The sequence below is a fragment of the Castor canadensis genome, chromosome 4 (genome assembly GCF_047511655.1).
Source record: "Castor canadensis chromosome 4, mCasCan1.hap1v2, whole genome shotgun sequence".
In the NCBI taxonomy this organism is placed as follows: domain Eukaryota; kingdom Metazoa; phylum Chordata; class Mammalia; order Rodentia; family Castoridae; genus Castor; species Castor canadensis.
The window spans coordinates 179,105,317-179,123,196 of record NC_133389.1 but is presented as its reverse complement, the minus strand read 5'-3'; the positions used below and the strand labels follow the sequence as shown (position 1 = coordinate 179,123,196).

Genomic DNA, 17,880 nt, shown 5'->3' with positions numbered 1-17,880 from the left:
GAATGTCTCATTCATTTGCATTTGGTATAATAATTGATATGGTTGGATGTTTGTCTCTATTTCTCCTCTATCTTTGTTTTTTCTTTCCTGCCTTCCTTTTGAGTAACCATTTCTATTTTTTGCTTATTTGTTTGATTTTGCTTGTGTGATGGATTACACTATACATAAATTTATATTACTAATTTTAAATTAATACATTTCTTTACATCCAATGTGAGATATTTATAATAATGTAATTCTACTTTTTCCATCATGTTTTACTGTTGTTGTCCTTTTATATTTTACCAACACATATGATAAAAATCCCATTATATGTTATTAATTCTGCTTTTAACATTTAAATGACTTTTAAAGAAATTAAGGAAAAATAGTGTTTTAAGTTTATCCGTTCTGGTGTTCATTGCTCTCTGTTTATTCAAGTTTTCTTAAAGTTACTTCCTTTCAACATAGAGAACTTCCTTTACTAGTTCTTGAAGTACAGAACTGCTGGCAAAAAATGCACTCAGCTTTTATCTGAAAAGCTTTATTTTGCCTTCAGTTTTTAGTGATATTTTAGAATTCAGGTTAATAGGGTTTTTGGGTTTTTTTTGTTGTTGTTTTTTCTTCACCATTTTAAAGATGTCATTCCATTGTGTTCTGGCTTCCTTTGTTATGGATGAGAAATTAGCTGTGATATTTTTCAATTTTGTTTTATAAATGCCTTTTTCTGATTTTTAAGATTGTCCTTAATTTTGAAACTGGGTCTTGATATGTAGCCCAGGCCACCTTGAATTTGTGATTATTCTGCCTAAGCCTCCTGAGTACTAAGATTACAGGAGTCATAATCTTTGGATTTCAACACTTTGGTGATAATGTGTAAGATATGAGGTTCCTTGTGCTTACTTGCCTTGTATTTGCTAAATTTTGTATATGTGTGGTCTGAAGTGTTTTGGAAAAACTTTGGCCAAGTTTCTTCAATTTATTTTTCTGTACCATTGTCTCTGTGCTTTGAGGACTCCAATGACATAGATATGAGACCATTTGTTATTTCCTTACAGGTCTTGGACATTCTGAGGTGTTGCTATGGTTTCTCATTTTTATTTCACCTCTCCTACTTCAATTTGGATAATTTCTATTGCTCTGTCTTTAAGTTCCCTGATTTTTTTTCTTGTGCTAACTCACTGTTCTGTTAAACCCAACTGGTGAACTTTCTGCTTCAGAATGTTTTTAGAATTCTACTTAGTTAGAAATTCTTAGAAATTTTTGTAGAATTTTTATCCATTTCTCTGCTGAAATTCCCCATCCATGCTGAACTCATTCTGCCCATCTAAGTTCTTTAGCACATTTATAATGGCTCTTTGCTACTATTATATGTGGATTAATTCTGGGTTCGTGGCCATTGACTCTTTTTCTCATGAAATAACTGTCCCATCTCTTGATTATGAATCACACTTTCCTGTTTGCTTATATGTCATATATTTTTGTATATAAATTTTTATTTTCTAATTTCAAATTGACAAATATAGTTGAAATATTTATAAAATACTAAATAATATTATAATTTTTGAACCAAACTAGTTAACATAGCCATAATCTCAAATACTTACCTTTTTTGTGGTAAGAATATTTGAAATTTATTCAGTTATGTGTAGATTTTTTATTTTAGTTTTGAATTGGCATACATTAATAATAAAAGAGGATTTCATTGTGAAAATGCCATACATGCATACAGTGAACTTTGAACAAGTTTACCCCTCCATCATCTTTCCATTCTGCATTCAGCAATTTTGAATTGTTTAATACATTTTTATTTACCATAGTTACCACACTGTGCAGTGTATCTCAAAGAAACAGACTTCTCCTGTCTAATGGAGGCTTTGTATCCTTTGACCATCATCTCACCCTTGCCCCTACTCCCAGTATAATCTGTTAAATACTGAATATCATGGATGATATGTTGTGGAGACTCTGCACTAGGTTATTTTTATCAAAAAGGTTTTACATTCTAACAAACCCTTAAGTTATCTTGAGTTTTTTTTGATTCTGCAGAAGCTGCATTTTGGCCTTGGTAGAGTGAGTCTACTGAAATTCTGCCCTGATCCTAGGAAATAACTCTCAGTCCTGGGGCATGGTCTTTCTTCATATGTCAGGGTATAGCAGTCTATGTGCTGTGGGCAAAATGTGACCTGCTACTTGTTTTTATACTTTCCAGACCTAAGAATACTCTTTGCATTTTTAAAGGGCTACTTTTTTAAAAGGTTTATTATATAATCACCTATATAGTGTCCTCAATTTGACCTGTAAAATATTTGCCACCTGGCTCTTTGAGAAGTGCCATCCCCTCTGACTTGGCAGAACTTGAACTTCATGTTCTTCCTGCACAGCAGCAGGCATCTCTACTCTACTTCTAGCCATTGCTTTCTGCTGCATTCTATGGGTTTTTGAACTGTTGATCTAGGAATTAGCCATGAATTTGATGCAGATTTGGAGCTTCATTGTGTGATTTTTTTACTTACCTCTAGTCTCTCTGCTATTCTCAAATTCTGTCTCAACCCAGTGATGCTCCTGCATTCTGCTTAAACTCCATCCCACCCTGCGCTGCTGCAAGCTGGGAGAATGGATCAATGCAGAATTCATCTAGGTTGCTTCCCCTCTTTGGAGGATTATGCCTACTCCACTTTACACCTGCCTTTGTTTACTCACCAAACACCATTGTTTTGTCAAGACGTTATTGTACTCTGTGCTGTTGCTGGTTCCAGACAGCACTGAAGTTTGACACTTAAGAGATAATCTTCAACTATTGAACAAAGAAAAATTCAGCTATACAGAAAGTTCATTATTCAAGGCTTTCAAATTGTTGATATTTAATTGTCCCTAAAACAAACTAGCTTTAAAACTGTTTTACCTATTATAAGAACCTTTGTAAATACTCCAGTGTACCCCTACCCAGCACAACAACAATTTAAAACAAAAACTTTTACCATCTTTTCTCTTACACAGTGTTAACAATACCGTCTTTGGGTCGCATGCCCTAGGCCCTTCCATTTGTGATAAAATAATAGGGTTTTTGTTGTTGCTATTTTTGTTTTTGCTGTGCTGGGGATGGAACCCTAGGCCCTGCACATGCTAAGCAAGCGCTGTAGTGCTGAGGTATATCCCCATTCCTAAAATAACACTTTTCCTTAGAGAGTTGACATTACCACATATTACTTTTTTTCAAAATAAAAATGAAAACTTTGCCCATATTGCTTGATGAGGTAAGCAGATGTCACGTGTAGCCCCCATAGCTTTTGTATATAAGCTTTTTGTATCTAGCCTTTGTGTAGAGATTAGGAGAGCGAGAGACCAAGAGAGAAGGGGGTGAGAGGGAGGAATAGGCAGTGGGAGAGAATTTTTTTTCTCCTAATCCTTTAGCAAGAAGAACTTGAAAAATAGACTTTGCAATTAGAACATAATCCTTTCTATGCTCTGATTTCCTGAGCTTGCCTGTCAGCTTCCAGAGAAGACAGTGTTCAGTATAGTTAACACTAAAAGTTAACTTAGCCTTAAAAATACTTCTTTATCCTGTCTGGATCATTAGTTTCAAATTATCTTTGGGAGTGGTACACTGTGCGATTGCCTTTGTTTTATGTTTTGTTTAGATTGCTTTTAGGTATTTCAAAAGTATTTGTTCAGTTTCATTTAAGTTCTATTTTGTAAAACATCATTAGTAAGATATGATTAAAATGTGTTTTAGATTGTGGCATGGCAGCTTCTTCCTTTAATGTAACTTAGCCTGTTAACAGAGCACTGTTTAACAGATTTTTTTTTTTAAAGCAGTACCGGAATTTGAACTCAGGGCCTCATGGTTGCTAGGCAGGCACTCTACCACTTAAATCACTTCACCAGCTTCTGATTTGTTATTTAATGTTTTATCAAAGCCCAATTTTTTACCCTCACAGGTCAGGCCAAAAATAAAAATGAAATTAAAAAATCTAATCACAGAAAGGAAGAAAATATTTTGTTCATGTCTAATTTGAAAAAATTACTAACCTAGTATTTGTTTTTTGTTCTGTATAGTTCTTACAGCTCCATTCGCAGATATTTCTGCTCAGCTCAGATAAAAGTACAGTTAGTCTCCTGAAGAACTCTTCTCTCCAGGCTGAGTCCAATGTCCTAAGAAACCATCAACAGCTCTTCCACACTATGGCTTCAGAATCTCCAGGATTAATTGGTAGCACCACCTGTCCACACTGGTTTGATATCAATGATTCCAGAGTTCAGCCAATCAAGGAGAAGGATATTACACAGCAATTTCAGGGTAAAGAAAGTGCCTACATGCTGTTTTATCGGAAATCCCAGTTGCAGAGACCCCCCGAAGGTATGGAAAGAAAAATGTTCTGGTTTGTTTCAGTTAATGACTTCAGAAGATAAACAAAATTCTGTCCAGATTTTTACACTTTTAAGAGAAGGTTTACTCTGTGAACATTTTTAAGTATTTTAAAGCTAAAAGTAGGGAGTATATTGTGTCAACTGAAATCTTGACAGTTTGTCATTTTATAAAATGACATGTATCTATGTTATTCTCTCCCTTATAATAATGTGATGTCATAGTTAGATTTTCAGAATTACATTTTCTTAAATTGCATAATTTCTTCTTGTGCTGGCAAACTCAAATGAAGTTGCCTATTGTTAATGGCTCTGTCATTCCACCATGTGTTGCCTTTGGGTTGTAAGTGACCTTGGTCTTATTTTATCTTTCTTTTTGTGTTCCCATTTCTTTTTTTCTTTTCCCTGAAGGTAATACAATCTTGAACAATTGAAATATCTTTGAATCACTCTTTGCTGAACCTTCTAAGAGAGACTTAACATGCAGATCAACTATTTGAGACTTATAATAAAGAGTCTTTTTCTTTCTGGTAGTACTAGGGTTTGAACTCAGAGCATTGTGCTTGCTGGGCAAGTGGTCTCACACTTGAGCACTACCCTATCCCTTTTTGCTTTAGGTGTTTTTCATGTAGGGTCTCATGTTTTTTGCCCAGGCCAACTTGAACCCTGATCCTTCTACTTAAGCTCCCTCGTAGCTGGGATGATAGGTGTGCACTACTACCTGGACCCTGCGTTTTCCTTGAGACGGGAGTCTCACTAACTTTTCTTATTAGCATATGTTAATTGTATAAAAGGGTTACAGAATGACAAATATTATGTTTCCTGTCATATACAAAATCTAAATTTAAAAAAATTTTTTACAATAGACGTGATTGTCAAAGTGAAGACTGGGAGGGAACTAGTGGGAGGGGAAAGGGAAAGGAGAAAGTGATGGGGGGGTAATAGTATAGAAGTACATTATATGTCTATATGAAAATAACATAATGAAACTCACTGACTTTTTACCTGGACCAGCCTTAAACCATGACCTCCTGCTATCCGCATCCCAAGTAGCTAGAATTAGAGGCATGAGCTACTGAGCTGGTAAGAGTATTTTTTCATTGAAGCTAATAACATGAATAAATCAGTAAGACTTTGATCACTTCCCAAAGTCCACTCAAAGTAAAAACCCTAGCTAGGAAGATTCTTAGACTGATATAGAGTGTTTAGAGGTGAGGATAATGTTTTTTGAGAATGAGAGCAGTGATCATTTTATAAAGAATAAGAATAAAACAGTTGACTGTTTGCATGAGAATTAAAGGAAATGAACTTCCTCAATCTTGAACAGTTACATAACCATGCTGTTAACCAGAAAGTCTTTGTATTTTTTGAGAGAAAAAAAACTCAAGGCAGTACTTTGGATGGAAACACTGTAGATTGGAATTCACAATTTTAGAAATACATATTAGCAGAAAAAGAATCTCATCAGATGAAGCATTAGTCTCTTTCACCAAACTGAATTTTCAAGACAAGCATAACTGGAATATATAGGAAAAGACAGTTTTCTACTTAGCTTGGAAGTTGACAAAGGTCCAACCAAAATCTTGATGAGTGTTTCTTAGGGATGAAGAGACAGACTTTACAAATTATTCTGAACTTTACTTAGAGAGATAAAGTACTGAAAATTGAAGACGGGACTCTTCAGGGGCAATTCACTGTACCAGGAAGAACATATGTGTGAGCTACAGCAACAACAGCAGAGTCCATACAGAACACTGCTAATGCCACAAAGCAGACAGAGACCAAGAGGAGCAGTAAGCCCAGGAACTGATCTAAGTGTATCTGAGGTCATAATCCATGGGGAAGTAGCTCTAAAAGTAAATGGGGAGAAAGAGAATGGCACAATAAGTACAACCTAAGTTATTTCCTGCTAAGGAAATGACTAATGAATTTTCCTTTATTTTACTGATCACTTAAATGAAATTATAGCTCCTCTATATAAAAAAAGGAACTTTTTTTTTTTTTCATTTTTCTTTTATTATTCATATGTGCATACAAGGCTTGGTTCATTTCTCCCCCTTGCCCCCACCCCCTCCCTTACCACCCACTCCACCCCCTCCCGCTCCCCCCCTCAATACCCCGCAGAAACTATTTTGCCCTTATCTCTAATTTTGTTGTAGAGAGAGTATAAGCAATAATAGGAAGGAACAAGGGGTTTTGCTGGTTGAGATAAGGATAGCTATACAGGGCATTGACTCACATTGATTTCCTGTGCGTGGGTGTTACCTTCTAGGTTAATTCTTTTTGATCTAAACTTTTCTCTAGTTCCTGGTCCCCTTTTCCTATTGGCCTCAGTTGCTTTAAGGTATCTGCTTTAGTTTCTCTGCATTAAGGGCAACAAAAGACCAAAAATCGTATGTTCTCCCTCATATGTGGACATTAGATCAAGGGCAAACACAACAAGGGGATTGGACTATGAGCACATGATAAAAGCTTTAGCACACAAGGGAGGGGTGAGGATAGGTAAGACACCTAAAAAAGGAACTTTAAAATATGTAAAATGCGATATTTATCTTACAGTAGAGAAGACCTTTCTAACCTTTCTAAGCTTAAAAACAAAGAAAAAACTAAGGAAAAGTGATATAAATGTTAATCAGAATTAAAAGACAAATGGGAAGCTAGTGCAAAACAGTTTAACTTGGTAAGTTTATTTCCTCTATCTATATATTCCACCGTGCTCAGTAGGAAATTGGGAAAAGGATTAAATAAGCAAGTTACAAATTTACTTCGTAAAAGATGTTTCAAAAAGGTCCACCTGGTTTGAGATGGCAGTGAAATATACTGCCTTTTTCTGAGACAAATATTTCTGTGAATTGGGTTCTCAACATTTGGCACTTCTTGATAGCTGGTAGATATATAAACTAATACATGCAGTTTGTGTATGTTTATTTAAAAGACTTAAAGCTGTCACACCCTTGAAACCAGTAATTCTAATTCCAGAAGTAATCAGCTGGAGATGTAGCTCAATGGGAAAGTGTGCACAAGGCCCTGGGTCAAATCTCTGACACCAAAAAATAAAGAAAAGAAATAATCAGAACAGTGTATGATTTATGTTCAAAGATGTGTTTTGCTATTGTTATTTTAGTTAGAAGTCACCTTAATGTCTTTTTTTGTTGTTTTTTGTTGTTATTGTTTACCTTAATGTCTTAATTAGAAAAAGATTGTTAGATTAATTATTATACTTTTAGAGCATACTGTTGTTGGTGGGGTGGAGTCTGTGATCAGAAGACTTCCAAATTCTTTGTGCTGTATGGGGAAGAATCCATGGCAGGACATGTGGGTGTAAATGGAGTTTTTAAAAGTTAGGGAAGAGAAATACAGAAGGGAGCATGGTGGGGCCCAGGTGGAATCTGGGGGCAGAGAGTGTGCTTTTCTTCTTCAGGTGCTTTTAAAACTAACAGTAAACCAGGCGCCAGTGGCTCATGCCTGTAATCCTTGCTACTCAGGAGGTAGAGATCAGGAGGATCGCAGTTTGAAGCCAGCCCAGGCAAAATAGTTCATGAGAGACCCTATTTCAAAAAAAAAAAAAAAATAATCACAGAAAAGGGTTGGTGGAGTGGCTCAAGGTATAGGTTCTGAGTTCAAACCCCAGTACTGCAAAAAAAAAAAAAAAGAAAAGAAAAAACAACAACAACAAAAACCCTAATGCTTGATTCTTCCCATCTAATAATCAATGAGTACAGAGGGGCATGGAAGGTTCCTGGGCCAGGTGAGGGCAGTCCCTGAGCCAGAGTGTGGTCGATCTGAAATGCAGTATTTTTCTATGAGTCCTGAATTTTCCCTGATCCTAGCCTGCCTCATTTTCCCTCTGACAGACAGGATCCCAAAAAATCTTTTTGAGGTTGCTGAGGGGCTGGAGTTCTCTTTTTCTTTTGAATCCTCTTCATGCTGACAAGGTGCAGCAGACCCTACCTACAAGGTGTCTGAATTGTTGTCCAGCACAGTCAAGATGTCTCATGGAGATTTAGGTTATTTATGGAGATCTCATTCATCTGCAGAGATCAATAGCCCTGTTGGCTCATGATTTGGGTTCTAAAGGTTTTCACTCTGGAAGAAATAAATTTGGTTTAGAAGGCATGACCTGAACATGAACAATGGTAAGAGTATCAGAAGGAGCCCTGCCAGGTGTAGCAGGAAGAATAAAGAATCTTAACTTTTCATCTTGAAAAGTGACAAAGAGTCTTACTTTTTTTTTTTTATAGGTGTTTATACCTGTAGCTATTTTTAACCTTTAGAGGGCCCTCTGTTTGAACTGCCACTTTGTAGTGGACAGTGAAGGACTGATTGCTCATGGTAATATCTGTATGAGGAGCCAGGTGCACCAGGGAGCAGATGCCCATCCAAGTAGAGGGTAAACATCCACTAGCTCTACATAGAAGACTCTTGATGTTTCTAAGGAGGAGAGTAGAGTATGAGAGAGTACAAAGAACTGTAAGTACTATTAAAAGGACAGATCTGAAGCTGTTAGAGTATGAGAGAGTACAAAGAACTATAAGTACTATTAAAAGGACAGATCTGAAGCTGTTAGAAATGGGCACATCACCTTTACTTAAACAGAAGACCTTAACCAAAGACATGAGTTTGCCTTTTGCCAGAAGCCTAGAAGGCTTAAATCTTAGAGTCCATGCATAAGAGCCCCTTTTTAAAATCTCTCGGCTTTGGTTACTTTTAGAGGTCTGGCATAATTGACTTTATCTAGATCTGCAGAAGTCCCCTCATTTGTGTAGTTCTTTTGAACTGTAGTCTTTTTAAACTTTCTCTAAACAGTTGTCTCTTAAGATTTTGCCAATTTGACAGTTTTGTCCCTCGGAGCCAGGAGTAGCCTCTCCCAGAAACTCATAGCTTCTTTTACAAAGTCAGATTTTGTCCCATAGAGAAATAGAAGTAACACATCAAACAAACCAGAAGTCAGTGCCAGTATGACATTTTTGACCAAATTAAGCAACAAAGAGATTTATTTAAAAAATGGTTCTTAGGCTGAGCTTAATTAAATCTAATTATTTGTCCATAGAGGATATACTTAGACCTTTAAATTGTTGTGAAATGTCAACAGACAACAGTTGTAAAGCTTTACAAAGAAAATACAAAACAACCCCAATACTTAAGAATGTCTGTCCTTGTTGACAGATAAATACTTGTCAGAGTTATTTTCCATGGGTTTGTCTATAAATGTCCCATTAGGATTAAAACTGTAATGACAAAACTTAAAGTAACCATAGTTAACACTGTAGCAATCAACATAATAGTCTAATTACTTTTAATTGTATATAGTATTACTAAACCTCTCCTGTTACAATTAGGACCATATGCACATACTTGTAAAAGAAGCTAAGACACCAACTTGGTACGGTGTTTTTTTACAACTCTATCTTTAGAAGACCTATATGCTTGAATACAAATCACACCGAACATACCAAGGAACCAGCCTGTAGCAGCATCACAATTTAAACCTTGGATTTTGATTAGGTAAAGTATTAGGTTAGTAGTCAGCACTGTCATGCCAATGACTGAGAGATATGGCTTGGATGTTGATAAGAAGTCACATCCTAGACTGCTGATGTTAACTAACAGAATGTTATTTGTGACACAGAGCAGGGTTGTTGATCTACATGTAGCCCCTAATGCCCAAAAATAATAGGTTCAGACATTGAGAGTTAATTACATGCACAGCCCAGTGTTTTAGGATTAATCACCTTTTAGTAGACCCCAATAAAACATAAGGTTTCATCATCCCATCTGGAGGGTGAGCTTTTGTTTGGTTTTGGTAAAATTTTGTATCAGCCTGAAACACCAAAAATCCCTGACTGTCTGACCAGAAACCCACTTTTAAATACACCTTTGTACCTTAAATTTTGACCTCAGAAAACTCTCTAGGCAAATTTAAAACTATAGCCAACTCAAACTTACAAGGTTTAAGACCTTAATTTGTATCTTGAAACAACCTTTGTAAAAGCCCAAATTTAGATACAATAGTTTTTAATAAAACTCTTAGCAGCCTTATACCTTAAAAGACTCAGAAAGAAAAGTAAATTAAACTATCTTTTTTATAATAGCAATCTACAAGAACACATGGCTCAATAAGCCTAATTATGAAAGAGTAAAATGTAAATTACATTCACTATAGAATGAAATAGATAATTGTCCATTAATTTTCTTTTAGTACTAAGGCACAAGATAGTTAGGCATTGTTGGGATGAGAACTTTAGATAACTTTCCAAGTAACAGTTTTATGCATTAGCTTTATTAAAGTAGTTTAAGAATCATCCCAAAGACATTTAAACACACATACACACAGATGTTTTGACCCTAGCATGCCAAAAAAATGTTAATTTATGTGCACATGTATGAGCTCAAGAAAATAAAAATTCAGTGGCCACAATTGGTAGGAGACAAAGACATACACAGAAAACACACACAATGACACACAAAGGAGTCACATTCATTCAGAGTGTACTCTTAAGCAAAACACTTTTTGTTACTATTTTTAGTAGGTTAGCCAGCTAGATTATTAAGAATTTTTAACAGATCTTTAACACAAATTCCCTATTCTTTGTTCATTCTTTAACAGATTAATGTATTAAAACTATATTAATTTACAGAATTTAACAAGCTGTTACTATTTTTCTTGAGGATGCATTACGCATGAGTTTCCTATCCCTAGGGAATAGCAAGATGGTGCTGTACATGTGGTAGCTTTATCCTGATGGTGGCATTTCCTGTGACTACACGGTCTCTCCAAAGGGGCTTTCAAATGGAACATAAAGACATGTTATATGTAACATACAGGCTCAAAATAGCAATTTGTTATAGGGATAAAAGACATCTCTCCCTGAGAGACAGGTGTTACTGTCCATGTAAGTTAGTTATTTTTTTGTAGATTAACAGGATAAAAGCACTGCCAGAATTTAAGGTCAACCAAGTGAATATGTTGGCTTCCCGGAACTATGCTGGCTGGAGGGAGAGAGAGGGAGAGAGAAGGGGGAATTTTGGCCTTTGGGAGAGAGCGAAAGCTTCTTGACTCCATGAGGCTTCCTTAGATACCAAAAGTTTCTAACACAGATCCTTTATTCCTGGACCCATCAGATGTCTCTGGAGTGAAGGGGTCATCAGGGACCCCTGGCTTTCAGTCATCCATTCTCCTAAGGGCCCACCCTTTTCAAGAGGCTCCTGATTAGGATGCTAATCCTGAATGCTATCCTAATGAAGGAACAAAATAATTGAAGTAGACTAAGGTGGAATTTGAACTCATGACCTCACACTTGTTAAATAGGCATTCTACCATTTAAGCCATTCTGCCAGTCCTTGTTAGCATCCCTAAAGAAAGGAGATTTAGAAACTCTCTTTAGAAGTATGGCAAGTAATCCCATCAATCCCATCAGTGAAGGGTGCTAGCTGTTTACTGGCTGCCTGTCAGGGGAATGTGATTTCCATCTCCAGTGAGCATTTCTGTGACCCCTACAGACCATGTGGACAAGGAGAGCATAAGTGATAGTTGGGACAGGGTGCCCAAGGCAAACACAGGCATGGCGGACAAGAAAGAAAGCAATGGTGTGGACACAAGCCAACCACAGAAAAAAGGTGTCCAGCCTCTGGCCCGGTGCCACTAGACTCGTGTCTTTATTAGCTTCCCTGGGTGCTCACAGTGGTGCCTCTCCCTCTTTCCGCTGGCCACTTGCTCAGCTCAGCAGCCTGAGGATTCCTGTGGCAGCAAGCCAAAGATTGGGGTGGGGGTGGGGGGCCTGGGTTCATGGAGGCTCACGCTTTTTGTTTTTTCCCTGTGCCTGGCAGTTCTAAACTCTGGTGGGTGTGTGTCCCCAGCCCCCAGCCCCGGCCGGTCCAGAGGCAGTTTAAAGTATAGGGCCGGTTGGGTTGGGTAAGGCATGCCTCCCTGACAGCCCATAGCACTGGACAGATTAGGGGGTCAAGGATGGGTGGAGAGGGACCCCATCTGAGTGTGGCTGCCATGGGTGGCGTTGCCCAGGGCCCTGGGGTGGTCCTGATCCTCCCAGGCCACATGCTGTCTGGGCCAGGTGGCTAGAGACACTGGCACGTGCTCTCTGCACAGCAGCATTTTTGGGAGAGTGAGCCTATAGGGTGCCAGGTGCAGAGACCTGGAGCATGCACGCTGGTGCTGCTTTCATAGTGCAGGATGCGCTGGTGCTGCTTTCATAGTGCAGGATGCGGGGTGGGGGGTGGGAGGGGATGAGGGAGAAGTGGGGGGAGGATGAGGGAGAAAAGGGGTGAAGGGAAAAGGGCATCGTGGTTTTAAGACAGCCTGCTCCAAGGGAAACCGTGGGATCCAGGAACCTCAAGCATTAGCATTCTCCACAAACCCCAAGCTGTGGGGGGACCGGGTGTTGGACAGGCGAACACCTCCAAGTCCAGTGTCTCCCAACTGCATTTCCCGAGGGCAGAGCTTAGCCCGTTACCTATGGTTTTGGAGAAACAGAGGGAAGGGAGTAGAAATAGAGTCTGGGGGCTCACTGTTTGTCCTGACTGGCTTCCCCACATGTTGTCAGCAGAGTGGAGTCTGTGATCAGGAGACTTCCAAAATCTCTGTCCTGAGGGGAAGAATCCATGGCAGGACACGTGGGTGTATATGGAGTTTTAATTTTAAAAGGGAAGAGAAAAAAGGGAACTGTGGTGGGCCAGGTAGAGTCTGGGAGCAGGGAGCGGGCTTTTCTTCTTCAGGTGCTTTTAAAACTAAGGCTAATCTATGGGAAGGGAGGGCATGGGTGGTCCCTGAGCCAGAGCATGGTCGATCTGAAATGCAGTATTTTTCTGTGAGTCCTGTACTTTCCCTGATCCTAGCCTGCCTCAATACTACCTGTGCAATCATTCATTTAAGCCTGTGGAAAATACAGTATATAAAATGAAAAAGCAACTTACAAATTTGCTGATTATAAAGACACTTGTGCAGGTAGTATCTGGGAAGTGAAATTACAGGTGTAGTATCTATTACACTTTCAAAACATAATTTCTAGAATTTTTAAAGTGTACTTAAAGGGAGTTTAGGGCTGGGGATATAGCTCAGTGGTTTAGTGTTTGCCTCGTATGCATAAGGCCCTGAGTTCTATCGCCAGTACCACAAAAAAAAAAAAAAAAAAAAGAGTTTTTCTGGTACTAGTCAACTTAAAGGGAATTTGAAAAAATGGAATTCTTCTAGCTTGGCTTGAAGAAAAAAAACTACCTTTCTTTTTTTATTTCTCAGATGGAAAAACTGAGATCCAGAGAAAGTTTGTATTCCACAGCTTAGTAGCCACTTTCCCAGCTCCCAGCACAGTCCTTTCAAGTTTTTATCCTGCCTCTTCAGAACCTGACTATAGGTTAATGAAAAGTTTTTTACAGCTCGAGCTAATCCAAGATACAGTGTGCCATGTCACTTGCTGAAGGAAATGGATGCAGCCAACGTTGAACTGCAAATAAAAAGGTATTTTTAAGTTACTAGTGGGTTAGATAGTTTTTCTGGGGAATGCAGAGCTAATTTAGGCCTTTGGGCATTCAATAGTGAAAATTTATTAAAAAGAAAAAGATGGTCAACTAGCTAATTTAGCCTCTGTTTCGGTGGTAAATATTTATAATGAAGGTATTATTTACTTTAAAATTTATCTGTGAGAGTAAATAAATAATGACTTATGAAATGGTCGTTGCTAAGTAAGGATCAAAGCCTAAGAAAACAAGAGAAATTGCTGAGCACACAGTTGTGCTCATGAATTATATTCTGGCCTGAATAGATTATTCCATTGAGTACAAAGAGAGCTTTTTAAAACCACCCCTAGTTTTTAAGTGTTTGTGTTGAACTAACTTGTGACAGAAGACCAGAGGTAGGCCTATTTTCAAAGGAAACAAAATATGGTTTCTACAAACTATTGGGTACAGTTTCGGTCATAGACAAAATCATACAATGGATTCTTAAAGGAATGGCTCATGAGACCTTGATGATCTCAGTGTTCTCTTTGGGGCCTAATCTTGGATCCTGAGATATTGGTTCTTTGTTTGCTCTCCAACACAGTCACTAGGGTATTGGATTAAGGAAAAGGATATTTTCATATCCTGGTGGACGCAAGGTACAGATTATATGGTAGGGATGTGTTGGAACTGGAAGCAACAATAGCATATACATTGAATAACACATCAAGATCAAAAGGACTCTGAACAAAACCAAGACACTAAAAAGATAAACTTAACAAAGTGAAACATCTGAAGTGTAAAAAAATAACTTGCATGAGTAGTCTGGATTAGCAAGTGATACTTAAAAAAAAAGAAAAGAAAAACCTGATAGGTTGTACTCACCCAGTACTAAGGTCATCAAAAACAAAACAAAACAAAAAAAACTAATGCTGACATTGACCGTGTTAATAGAATTGTATCTGGAGTACTGACTCATGGTGATTGTCTCATTCCAACTCTACACCAGTCAGACTGCCTCAGGGAATGAGTTTGGCACCAGGGTTCAAGTTAGCTGAGTGGAGTCAGATACGAGCAGCCAGCATCACTCTGTTGCTAAGGACTTTGAGGCTGATGAATACACACTCAGGAGGATCTTGCTGGCTATTGCAGATGTCATTGGGAACACTTGAGGGGGCTAGTGGAAGTCAGGATGCTGTAGAAGTTAGTAGATCTGTCCGTAACTATAATGTGATCTCAGGATTACAAGATTCCAGGTGCCAGGCTTTGTCAGGAGAAGTGTGGTTAACATGGCACAGTCTACATGAAGCAGTTCTTTAGAATTCATGGGGCCATTTAGAGCCAAATGTTGGCTATGAATTGAAAAGCTAAAATGAATCGTTTTAGCAGATGCAGTTTTCTTCTAAGAAGTCTCCTAAGGTGGAGTGGAGATCTTATTTGTATTGTAAAGTACATACTTTTGGTGTGAGATAAAAAAACAGAGTATCTGTTAACAAAAAACTGGATTACCAGGTGCAGTGGCTCACAGCTGTAATCCCTGTTCTTCAGGAAGTGGAAATCAAGAGGACTGCGGTTCAAGGCCAGCCCAGGCAAAAAGTTAGCAAGACCCCATCTCAACAAATAAGCTGGGCATGATGGTTCATGCCCCTGTGATCCCAGCTGTGTGGGAGGCAAAAGTAGTAAAATAGGAGGATCACGGTCCAAGGCCGGCCCAGCAAAATACATGAGACCCTATGTGAAAAATAACCTAAAAAACTAAAAAGGGCTGGGGGCATGGCTCAAGTGGTAGAGTGCCTGCCAAACAAGTGCAAAGCCCTGAGTTCAAACCCCAGTATCACCACAAACACACACACACACACACACAGTATTTATGTATTTTTTGTCTCTTTAAAGGTCAGAATGTGATTCTGCAAACAATAATTTTGAATTGCATCTCCACCTGGGTCCTCATTATCATTTCTTCAATGGGGCCCTCCACCCAATAATCTCTCAGACAGACAGCGTGTGGGATTTGACTTTCAATAAAAGGAAAACTTTAGGTGATCTCCGGCAGTCAATATTCCAGGTAATTTACTTTTATTTCCTCTTACAACTTTTTTCAAAGCCATTAGGAAAATCCTACATCTGCCCATTCATCATTCATGGTATGCCCATTGTTCTTTTCTTACTTGTAAGTCTTTTTTTTTTTTTTTTTTTTTTTTCCCTGAGATAGAGTCTTGCTATATTGCTCAGGCTGTTCCCAAACTCATCAATTCTTGCCTCAGCCTCCCGAGTGCTGGGATTACAGCTGTGTACCACCACACCCAGCACTTTTAAATCTTTTAGAGAGGTTTTTTTTTTTTTTTCTGCAGCTTTTCAAGTGGAGAATTGGGCCTGGTACATTTTATTTTGGGGGACAGAAAGAATATATAGTTTCATCTTATTTGAAAAACAGATGAAAGAGAATTGTTTTTCAAAGGGAATAAGAACATAAAGTTGAGCATATTGTATAAACCAAGAACCACTATAGAAGTAAAAGCAACTAGTTTTGTACCCTCTGGCATAGAGTCATATTTATTAATAATTTTCTTTTCTTTTTGCAGTTCTGGGAATTGAACTCGGGGTTTCACACATGCTAGGCAAGAACTGAGCTACACCTCAGTCCTAGTAAGATTCTTAAGTGAAGGAAAATACCCTCTCAGTCTATAGTAAAAGCAGACATTGTTGCAGTCAGTGTCTCCAATAATTTATCTAGCTGTGTTTCAGTGATAATGATAACAACTGTAGTACCCTCTACTTTACCTACAGTACTTTCACATTAATTATGTGATTTGCTGATTTGGTTCTTCAGCCTCCTGGGGATGCAGGGGCTCCATTTTGAAAATGGCACTGTGATTGAAAGAGACATAGTGGTCCCATGCTCCATAAATAGCTTATGGATTAAACAATTTTAGGGGTGGCAGGAGGCTCACGCCCTGATCTCCCTCCTCTGCATCTGCTGTTCTTTCTGAGTCATAATTCTTCACCCCACATTACTTCCAGACAGAAAGTGTAACTCTTGAGGGTTGCCCCAAAAATAATTTAAATGAGTTTTCTTAAAAATTGTGTCCCTTGCTAAAACCAGTTTTCTTCTGGTATTTCTGAGCCACATTGCTGAGACAAGTGACAGGGATCTGAACTCGTCAAGGACTGCATTTCAAGTGGAAAGACCTTATTCTTGTTCATAAGTTTTAAATAGCTCCCATCTGTGCTTTCTGGTGTTCCCGTGTACATCTCAGCAAACTGTTGTCTTAGAAGTAAGCCACTGGCAAGAGGCTGTGAAATTGACATAATAAATGAATCTCTTGCAAACACAAATTTTTTTTTTGAGACAAGGTCTTGCTATGTAGCCCAGGCTGGCCTTGAACTCACTATCCTCCTACATTGGCCTCCCTAATGCTGGGATTGCAGGCATGTCCCTCCACATCTGGCTACGAAATTTCATTTTAATAGAACTACCTTATAGTATTGTGTAAAAAGACTAGGTAAGAATGACCTTTCTGAATAATATTATCTTAATAAAGTTATCATAGTCCCCAGACTCAGATTTACAAATTTAAATAATAAAACGCCTTATGACCTATTATTTAAGTGGTGTTTGTTTGTTTTGAGTTTTGTTTTTTTGCGGTGCTGGGGATTGAAATCTGGCCTCGTGTATACTAGGCAAGTGTTATCACTGAGCCACACCCCAGCCCAAGATGACACTTTTTTTAAATCCAGGTGGGAGGCCTTTTGGAGTAACTGGAATCTAGTGTGAGCTCGAGCCAGGGCTGCTTTTCCCCAGCAGTGCCCATTGAACAAATAAGGAAGTGTGGCTTTTTGAGGCAGAAGTTCCTAGGCTGGCCTGCTGAGCAGTTTGCTTTCTGGTAAAAGTGGTCTTCACATAAATTAACTAGAGTTGTTTAGATGATTGTTGTGTTGTTTGTGTATGCCAAAATTCTTCAGTCAGGAGTGATTGTGATTAACATCTTAGGGTTTGACTCATTGAATGTGATGTCTTACTTCCAAGTTTTTTGTTTTGGGTATGAGTATTCATTTGTATTGATATTGATCCTGGAAATGTGATAT

General features: G+C 38.3%; 1 protein-coding gene across 11 annotated transcripts in view; it reads left to right on the top strand.

Moving 5' to 3' along the window:
* Window positions 1-17,880, top strand: part of Usp40 (ubiquitin specific peptidase 40) — an 80,530-nt gene that overhangs the window by 19,100 nt on the left and 43,550 nt on the right. For 9 of the 11 annotated variants that reach the window (XR_012447417.1, XR_012447419.1, XR_012447418.1 and 6 more), the window contains 3 exons: window positions 4,039-4,339; window positions 13,735-13,816; window positions 15,688-15,859. Coding sequence is in view for 6 of the 11 variants with exons in the window: in XM_020178795.2 (XP_020034384.1) it covers window positions 4,039-4,339; window positions 13,735-13,816; window positions 15,688-15,859 (555 nt within the window). In the remaining 5 variants the exon portion in view is untranslated. The remainder of the gene's footprint in view (window positions 1-4,038; window positions 4,340-13,734; window positions 13,817-15,687; window positions 15,860-17,880) is intronic. The other 2 variants (XR_012447421.1, XR_012447420.1) reach the window with 1 other exon arrangement.